General features: G+C 27.2%; 1 protein-coding gene across 1 annotated transcript; it reads right to left on the bottom strand.

Moving 5' to 3' along the window:
• Positions 1-3,112: 3,112 nt before the first annotated feature.
• LOC8259115 (U-box domain-containing protein 27) lies at positions 3,113-4,696 on the bottom strand. The gene has a single exon (XM_002517176.4). The coding sequence runs from the start codon at positions 4,591-4,593 to the stop codon at positions 3,355-3,357; it is 1,239 nt and encodes a 412-aa protein (XP_002517222.2). The 5' UTR covers positions 4,594-4,696; the 3' UTR covers positions 3,113-3,354.
• Positions 4,697-10,570: the final 5,874 nt, after the last annotated feature.

Genomic DNA, 10,570 nt, shown 5'->3' with positions numbered 1-10,570 from the left:
TTGTCAAAATACTTCAATATTAATATACTCTTGACATTCCCTATAAATATAACAAATTTCATTAATATTAATGTATAAGAGTGAAGAATCTTTAATTTGAACCTTTCTAATTTCTACAAAATAAAAATATTAAATAGATCACTTTTTGATTGACATTATCTATTCTTTTCAATTAAAACACTAAAGTGAAAGTCTATATTGAATGCTTATATATAAAAATAAATAAATACACAAGCTAATTTTTTTTTACTATTAAATAAGTATATAAATTAAAATAAATTTATGTCTTAATAAATATAAATTTGTAGATCTTTTTCCCATCAATTGAATGCATGTATGAAATCCACTCACTTAGAGAACATCAAAAAGTGAAGGATCTTCCTCAAGTGCTCAGAGAACCATCCTTTCCAACTTTTGATATGCATGCTGCAACCAATCCCTATGCCCTTTTCAAGACACTAAAAGCCCACTCCAGGGCAGAGGCAGGCAACCACTCCATATTATTTTACTCCTAATTTAAACCCATATCTTATTCAAATCCAATGTTTGCTTGTGTCTTTATTTATTTAATTACTTATTCATTTTAACAAATCTTTAGATTGAAGGAAAAAGGAAAGAAAATTAATATATTCATATGGATATATAAAAAAATCTCAATTATTTTTAAGTTTGGTGTGAAATACAGTAACAAATGCATTCAAATTGAGAGATATTTTTATACTTCTTATCTTAAACATTTTTTTAAATAAACTTTAATTAGTCTGGAATCTTAGAATGTATAAATATACCTAATAAATTCATTCAATTAACTATTACAGACTCATTTCATCCATCAAAAATGGAATTAGAAATATTTAGTAGTATATATAATATCAGAAGTTTCTCCACTAACTAAATGGCTGCCCCATTGGTTAGATTTAGCTTAGATTGAGGGTTTTATACAGAGTGTGGGTTCTCTTCTCTTAGGGGCTAATCTTTTAGATTTCTTAAGAGAGATTGGAGTGGTCAAACTTTTCTATATATATATATAAAGAGATTTCTTTTGAATAAATTATAAATTCAATTTCTTATATATAAACTGAATTGTATATCAAAAAACGAATTGAATGATTAATTTCATAAATTTATTTTAAAAGTTCAAATCTTTATTAATAAAATATGGAAATTTGGATTAGTTCAATTAAACTTATTATTTTTCTAATCAAAATCGAATTGATTTAATTTTGAATTCTAAAATAAATAATAAAACATCGAATTTTATAAATAAAAAAATGAAACACAAACCGAATTATTGGTTGAGTTGGAAATATTTTCAGAAACTCACAGCTAAAACTGTGATTCCAATCAATTTTCAGCCCTTTTTGTAACGGAACGATTGTGGTCCATTACAAATTTTAATTGAAAGGGCAAAAGAGTGCTTAGAATAATATTAATTAATTAATATTATAGGACACAGCAACAGGAAGCAACAAAAGAAAAAAGAAAAAAGCAAACCCATTTCAGCAATTGCGGCACTTTGTCTCTCCTTGGCTTTGCTTTTAATACTTTCTTTGTTTGTATCTTTGCTTTCTTTCTAATTAATTAAAAGAACCATTTGCTATCAAATAATTAATAAATAAATAAATAAAACCTTAATAAGTCGGTTTCATAGAGTCAGAGTTTTTATCATCTTTGTGTTCTCTGGCTGTGTGTTTCTGAACACTCAATTCCGGAATCTATTGATATTCGCATCACTAAGCAAAACAATAAAATAATTGATAAAAGAAAAAGAAAAAAAAAAAAAGAGAAAAGCAAAACAATAAGATAACCCCTTTCTCTCAACATGATAATTCTTGTATTAGATCTTTTAGTTAAAATCTTTCGTGTATTTTTATTAAACTATATCGAAATTATAAAATTAATTGTATATAATAATATCTATATATTAATTAATAATAATTTTTTATAATTATATTTACTAAATTAATAATTTAAAATATAATTTGAATGAAATAAAATAAATGGACAATCTTTTTGAAATAGGAAACACATAGATTTAAATTCTCTATGTTTAAGTTGGACATAATAAACCATCGTTTGCAATTACTACTTTTAACCAAATAATTATCAAAATATGAATTTAAAATTCAAAAAATAGAATTTTTTATTAAATAAAAAGTTTGAACCATTAATTTCTAATTAATGTTTAAAAATAATACAAATATAATTTAAAAAATATTCCTTGATTATCATTGAAGAAATTCTTATCTAGTTTAGGTGTAAATCGAGTGGATATTTTAAATAAAAAGAAATATCAATTAATAAATATCAAAATATAAAAATATTTATATATGACTCATTAGTCTATTTATTATTCTTTCTATTTTATAATAACTGTCAGTTTTAGTAATTCATTTGAATTAATAATATATTTAATAGATTTAATTATAGGATAAAACTAAATGAATTATACTAAATTATCATTTTATAGATTTTTAAGATTTATTACACCTATTTTAATTCAAGGATAAAGTAAAAAGAAAATTAATATTATATTAAATAAATAAAAGTTACATATAAGTGAAATTGTATTGATTTAAAAAGATATAATTAGTATGGAATATATAGAGAATTGGTAAGAATTTCTCTTTTATCACCGGTTAATTATTCTAAATAGTGGGCACAGAAATTCTTCCGGTTTTGTTGCATCATACATCTTTCTCTGGATTAGAGTTTAGATTAGTGTACTACTACTACCAATGCCATGCATGAACAATAAGCAAAGTAGGAATCCCAAGAAGAAGAAGAAGAAGCATGCATTGAACCCACAAACCAAACTGTTTGTTTTGAATTCTCAACTACATTAACATAAAGAAAAAAAGAGGCCAATTGGGTTTTATATTTTGGTGTTAATATTATCTTTTCTTTGGGTTCAAAGTTCAAATCCAGTGTAAAACCCAGGAAGAAAACTGTGCCATGGAAGAGAAAACAAAAGGCAAAATCAAATGGTATAAAATCTCTATCCAATGGCTTTCTGTTCTACTTTCACTTTCCATGTACAATTCATACAAAAACAGAAATCAAAGCAAGATGAGATAACAAACTCTTTTTCCTAAGAAAAAAAAAAAGGCAATTGGAAGGGAATAAATGTTCCTATTCATAATCAAATGAATTTGATTGATTCTCTTTTGTGTATTCACTAACAAAAATTTTTGTTTCCTTTGGATTTACAATCTGTTTTCTCTATATATTAACTGTCTCTGCAATTCTTCCATCACAAAGAAAGAAGAGAGGCAAAGTTAATTAACAATGGTATTTAACATAAACCCAACCCATCTGGCGAAATTTAAAAGAAAAAATATATGTATCATGGAATCAAAAGGGCATGATATGGGTAGTCTTGGTATCATAGCTAGAAAGGCATGACTTGGAATTCACTCTAAAAATCTTCAGCAAATCGGCAGCCATTTGCCTGACCGCAGGGGAGCAATTGCTCTGCATCAACAGCAAAATTTTAGTCAGCCCGTTGCTCTTGATCACCGCCTCCCTTGCTTTCCCGTCCCTAAACAAATAGCATAAACTCCACAATATTGTCACCGCGTGCTCCGTCGCTTCACTGGATATTTTAAACACCTTGTTCACCACTGCCTCTATGCACACTAAGTCACCGCATATCTCTGCTCTTCCCTCCTTGCAAGACGACAGCGTTTCGAGCAGCTTCAGTGCCTTCTCCGTCATGGCGTTTGAAATAACGCCTGTGTTTGGCTCTGCTGTTAGGATATTCCTCAATTCAGGAATTGTTTTGAGATTCACCAGCTTTGATCTAACTCGTCTCGCCTTTGAAATAGAGATTAAGCACGATAAGCTCGCTTGTATCAGGCTTGGATCGGTGTCTAAACCGGTTGATTTTATCAATTCTAGTAACAATTCATCATTCTCGCCGATTAACAACTTGGATTCTGCATCGTTTGACATTGATTCCATAATTCTGACGGATCCAATTCTTGATTGCACGCTTCGTCCTTGTCGGAGAATAAGAAGAAGCGAATCAAGATTTTTCTTCGATGTGAATTGTTGATATTTTGCAGTATACATCAAGATCAAATCTAAAACCCTAACCACTTGCTCAATGAAATTAATGTCATCTTTTTTATCACCAAGAAAATCAACCAGCATTTCCACAAATCCATCCATTTTCGCTAGAAAACTCCGATTCTCCTCAGATTCTTCACCAAAACACATAATCTTCCGCAAATCATCGAAGCAACACCGATTCTTCTCAATGTCTTCAACTATGCATTTGATTTCATCCTGTGAAGGGACAACCGAGTTATCCACCGCCGAGTCAACCCGGCGGTGACTCTGGTAGTGCTCCACCGAGTCGGACCAGATCTGAATGAGCCGTTGCAAGGTTCGATTAGGCACGAAGTCTTTGCTCTGAAGGACTTGCATGGTGGCCGGGCAGGTATTGTTTCCGTTGTCAAGCCATCGCTGGATGCTGGCCCGGTCGTAGGTAACTCCGGTGGACAAGCTTACAGGTGATTTCATAACGTCCAGCGAAATCGGACACCGAAATAAGCTAGGTACATTTATGTACAAATCATCCCTCACCATTATTACTACAATCAAGAAAACTGAGAGAAAATTCAGCTAACAGAGAAACACACAAAGTGGAGAGGTGAAGGAACAGAGAGATGAGTGGCCTTTAAAGAAGAAAAAGAAAGAAAGAAAAATATAAAAAGAGTCAAAGGTACGATGACATCAGCTTGCAATATTTTTTTTTTAATTACTATTTTAGTAATATTCCTGTTTTGGCTTTTGGTCTTTGGTCAAAGGAAGGGCTTGTGTTAGTTTCTTTAAGCTGGGGAATCTCTTTCTATCCTATTACGTGTGTTGTGTGTGTACTGTACATCGCTAAAATCAGAGCCGTGTGATGTTCATCGATGAGGTAAGATTTTTGTGTAGACGGTCGAGATGGGAAGAGGAGGTTTTGCACACGGATGGAGAAGTGAGAGAGAGTAGGGTCTACCGGATATAAATGCGTATGATGAGGAGGGGAACGTGGGGGTGGAAGGGGGGCCCAGTCGAGCAAATAAAGGATTTTAAAGAATTTTGGGGGAGAGGGGCCCAGTTAAGGTTTGGTTGGTCCGGTTGATTGCAGTGTTTATACGTTGAGTAGACCAACAGGAGAGAGAAATTATTTTGTGGAAGGGAAGGGGGCACCTTTTTTATATATGTATCTGAAATTTGACTTGCTGCGCGTTTCTTTTACTTCACAAACTCATTATTTATCTTTTCTTTGTTTTCTGACGGCGTTAGACTCTGTTACTAGATGCAGTCGCTGTTTGGTTCAACTTTTATAGAGCGCAATAAAGAACCAGTTTAACACGGCTTATTTATTTCTATCTGCTTTCTATTTTTCTTATTTTGTTTTCTTTAGCTGCTTTTTTAATCCAGATTTAAAAAAAAAAAAAATAGGGTAGATTATGCTTTCTCTAAAAGCCCATTCTAAAAAACATAAATAACAAGAATAAAAAAAAAGAATTTAAATTCAACTCTTATCTCAGGAACTCTCTTGCTATCTTTGTAGGATTTGGTTTGAATACCATTTTAATACTCTACTATTATAAAATTTATTTTTAATTATATAATTAATTAAATTATTTTTATTAATTTATTAATTTTATATGTCAATAAATGAGATTTTCAATAAATTTATATATAATTTTTAATTATATAATTAAAATTATAAAGGTGCATTATAATCAAATATTATTAATTAAGTTTATAGATTTGTAAAGTATTACATACACATAAAATGACACATTTTTGTAAGAAAAGTGAAAACTCTATCTTTTTCAAAATAAAAACTAGCTTCTACGTTTTATTTCCTTAAAATAGTAAGGCTATATTTTTTATTTACTAACTACCAATTTATTAAAATAATACGTAAAACTTATAATCTAAAATATTAAGATTATATCATAATACTGGATGCAGAGAAAGTAAATTAAATAGTAATATTTCTTATCATAAAATTTAAAAATGAATTGCTATGAATAATAATTATATTATATTTAGTAATTTATTTTTATATTTATATATAAACATATTCATCTTATATTTTATTTATGTGCCAATTGTATAAATTTAAAATAATTCAAATATAATTATAAAAATTACAATTTTAAATATAAAATATTTAAATATCTTTATTAGTAATTTTATAATCTAACTGAAAGCGTTCTTGACCATTAATAGCTGCTGATCACTAAGTCATTGTTATTGCTCAATTAAATATTTAAATTTATTTTCTTGTATTCGCCGTAAAAATAAGACATCATTTTTAAAAAGAAATTTACATCAACAATATATTAATGGTAAACAAATTTAAAATTTGATATTTTTCTAAGTTTACATAAATAAAAATACTAATCGATTGATCAATACATTTTAATTTGAAGACTTTATAAAAGAAAATGAATTTGCCCTGTTTTAAAATTAGAAATCTAAGCTTCACTTCTAAAATAATAACAAAATTAGGAAGCATGATGAAATATTAACCAACATTATGATCTTCAGTTCAAAAGGGTGTTGGTTTTTTCTAAATATTTAAACATTAAAAAAAATTAAGAAATTTTCTAATTTTTTTCTAGAAAAAGAAAATGAAAAAGAAAATGATATAGGTGAAATAGGCATTGAATGATATGAGGTTTGGATTATAAACCTTTTTGGCAAAGTTCATAGACAGACAGACCCATATAGGAGAAATGAAGACGTACGTGTGCAATAACTGCCTTTGGGTGAATGGTTAGAGAAGAGATGAGAAATCTCATCATATCGCACGGTAAGAACACATCATTGCCACAGCATTAGCACCGAAAGTGTGACCTTCTACCCAAATTATTATACATGCTACCCAATAGCAACTATCAAGCAATAGAAAACCTTTTTTTTTTCTTTTTCCTTTTCTTTTTTAAGAAAAAGTGCAAAATTTGACTATCTTTTGCCTTTTGATATACAAGGTAATTTTTTTACAGCACTTAATATTCTAATAGTTAAACAGTCAATATGTTATATCTAGATTTATTTATATTATTAATTCAATAGTGACCCTTTTTTATTTAGTGTCAATAATTTATGATTTTATTATCATTCAATTTATTTAAATTAGTTATATTAATATTCATTGAGTTTAAAGAGAAAAATCGAAAAAAAAAGTAATCTTCTAAGTTGATTTCTTTAATTTTAATTAATTTTTAATAAATTTTAAATAATCTGATAAGACTAGATCCTTATTTATCTCATGAAATTAGTTTTATAATAAATAAATTTTATTTAAAATTTAATAATTAAAACTATTAATAATATTTAATAAATTTATACACAAATTATTAATAATATAATACTTATGATATTAAATTGTCAAAAAGTCATAAAAGTGAAACCATGGGTTTAAATTGTCTACTTTTCCTTTTTCCGGTTGTGGAATTTGTTTGGACCTCTTTTGTTTTTCTAAACTGGCTTAATGGAATGTGATTCTTCTGTTTCTCTTTTCTTTCCCATCATGATCGTTCTGTTATCCCAACATAAAGTTAATTCCTTTCATACGTTATCAGAATTAAATTTTAAATTTTTTTTTTTTAAACTTGATTCATGTCTCTGCTTATATATAAAACTTATAGATTATTGATATATATCTATTATTTTTAAATATTAAAATATGTATCAATCATCTAATATTAAAGTATAAAATATTCATATATACGTCTTATTCTCCTATGAATTATGGTATATACACAAAGCCTAAGAAAGAATAAGATAATAGAAATACGAGCTAGAAAATACAAGTACTCTATGTGACATATTTTGAACACGAAATACTAATATTATTAACAGTACTCATCACACTCATAAATTATTATTATAAAAGTCATAATATAAAATTTTTAATAAATTAGTATATAATATATAATATTTATTAAAAATATTTAATTATTTTATGAGTATTTTTTATTGTATAGTAAGTACTCATGTGTTATTATATACTTTACAAATTTAATGGATATTTAGACTTCAAATAATTGGATAAAATATTATATTAATAATAAATATATCAATTAATATAAATAAAATAAATTAAAAATATTCTATATATTTTTGACTTCTTATCTTTAATTTTTATAAAAATTTATATTGAGTTATTTAAATTTCATTATAAAGGTATACAGTGTGAGTAGTTTATCAATTTCTTATAGATTAGAAATGTATAGAAAGTTATAATAGAATTATAATTTGATTAGATTAGTTGCTAATTAATTCTTTTAGAATTAAGAAAAGATTAAACACATCAATTCTATTAGGATTAAGAAATTAAATTAATTACATATAGAATTATGATAAAATGAGTAATAGTTTGTCAGTTAGTGCATAGATTCTCCCTTTGTGCTTATATATATTATAAATATTTGTTTGATATGTTTTTAGAAGGCGCAATCTTAAATATATGAATGTTTATCATTTAATCACTTTAATACTTTAACTTTTAATTATCTAACAAATATTTAAATTTTATTTATATAGCTTATTGAACACTTTTTAATTTTCATTTTAATATAATATAAGCTTAAACTTTATCTTAGAAAAAAACCATCTTATCTACCACGGCCCTTCACCAAATTTACAGATATATCATCATTTTAAAAATTTATTAGTTTAACTATTACCTTTGCGTTCTTTATCAATTATACCTAGTCCAATCAGACGTGTGTCAAGCATGACAAAGTAGACGTGGCATTAATTAGTATTTTTTTAATCTTACATTAAATTGTCAAAACTCATCGTTTTGACCCATTTTTTAAGAAAAGCGCAAGCTCATCTCCTTTTGTTATATTTTAGAATACTAACAATGAATTTTGATATCATAATTCATCTTCTCCAAATTTGGCTACACAACAAACTGAATCATACGTGGGAGCCCACAAGCTAAAGCAAGAGTATCGTCTGATCCTTCATGAGCATGCTGCCTTATGATATTTTTCTGTGATGAGCCCAACACTGTATTGCAACCTTTCCTTGATAGATTATTAGAGAACATACCATACTTTTAATCTTTTATGATGCTTCTTTGCTTAAGGAATCAAGAAGAAAATATCATCCTCTATACAATTTGCATACACCACATACATCTCTATGTCATCTTCTAAGTGTTTCAGAATAGCTTGAATTACTTGATAAATTGGTTTTATTCCTGTTCCTCCAGCCTATGTGGTAGCTTCTTGGCGAACTTGGGTTTGACATAAACCGTGAAATTACCACATCCAACATACTCAATATGATCCAAATGACCCTTCACGTCTATTACAAACCCAAGTTGTAATGAGTCTAGGTGCTAAGACATGAGCCCTCCATTAGAAGCTCGCATGGAAGAAAAGATAAGATGAAAACGTCGTCGTTTTTATTTTTTGCCCTTTTAAAAGAATAAATTAGGATTAAAATAGTGAATTTTGATAGTGATGATGTAGAATTAAAAAAAAAAAATACTAAATGGTACTGGGTCTGCTTGCAATTTCATGCTTGGCACATAACCTAATTGAGCTAGGGTATAATTGATTAAGAATAAAAAGATAATGAACCAAACTAATAAATATTTAAGGTGAAAGTATATTTGTAAATTTAGTGATAACTTTAAAACACTTATAGGTAATATAGGTGGACATATCAACAAATATATAAATATCATTAAAAATATAAGTTAAAGTGTCTCACAAATTACATCATAAGTTAAAAATATTAAAATGATCAAATAGTTGAATTTTAGGTGTCAAAATGCATTTGACCTTTTCAAAAAAGCATTTTTATATCCAACATTTTCATTATATAATCTTTTTCTAAAATAAATCTGACATGTATGTTTGAGCAAATTTTATAATTTTTAAAAATAATTTAGATAATAATTTAATTTTTAAATTTATAAAGAAATTTAACAATTAACTCTAATTTTTTTAAAATATAATCATTAACATAATATTACCATGAATTGATTAATTATATTCAGTTATGAGAAAGATACATATAAACAAAATTTTAGTTAAACACTATATTTTTGTAAAATATATTAATTTTTATGAATTCTTTATTTTACATATATATATATAAAACATAATCCTCCAAATACTCTCTGCTAATTTTGTAAGAAAATGTATCCCTCTCATGCTTCACATGCCTTTTCCGGTCAAAAGTTTATCAACTACAAAAAACGCATGTGATTTAAGAGAAAGGCTTTGTGTCTTCCAACTGTTCAAGAAGTCGATGCACCGAAAGAGCGTTGTAACTTGGGACGAAAAAATCCGACCTAATCCGCAATCCAATGAGATTGCAATTCTTTTCTTTTCTTTTAAATTACTGTTGGCAAAAGGTACATAAATTTTGAACTTTTTTGGTGAAAATGTAATTAGATTTTCTCTAAAGTTTAAAAATAAATAATTATATCTTTGCAACTAACTCATATTTTAACTAATAGTAATGACGTTGATTTTTTTTTTAATAAAATAAAGAAAAAATTATATATTTTTATTCTTATCCATTAAAG

The sequence above is a fragment of the Ricinus communis genome, chromosome 7 (assembly GCF_019578655.1).
Source record: "Ricinus communis isolate WT05 ecotype wild-type chromosome 7, ASM1957865v1, whole genome shotgun sequence".
NCBI classification, from domain to species: Eukaryota; Viridiplantae; Streptophyta; class Magnoliopsida; order Malpighiales; family Euphorbiaceae; genus Ricinus; species Ricinus communis.
The sequence above is the reverse complement of the archived record's forward strand: the minus strand, read 5'-3'. Positions and strand labels throughout refer to the sequence as shown.

Bases quoted from the DNA above. Each gene is read 5' to 3' on its own strand.
- LOC8259115 (XM_002517176.4), bottom strand. From the start codon at position 4,593: ATGGTGAGGGATGATTTGTACATAAATGTACCTAGCTTATTTCGGTGT.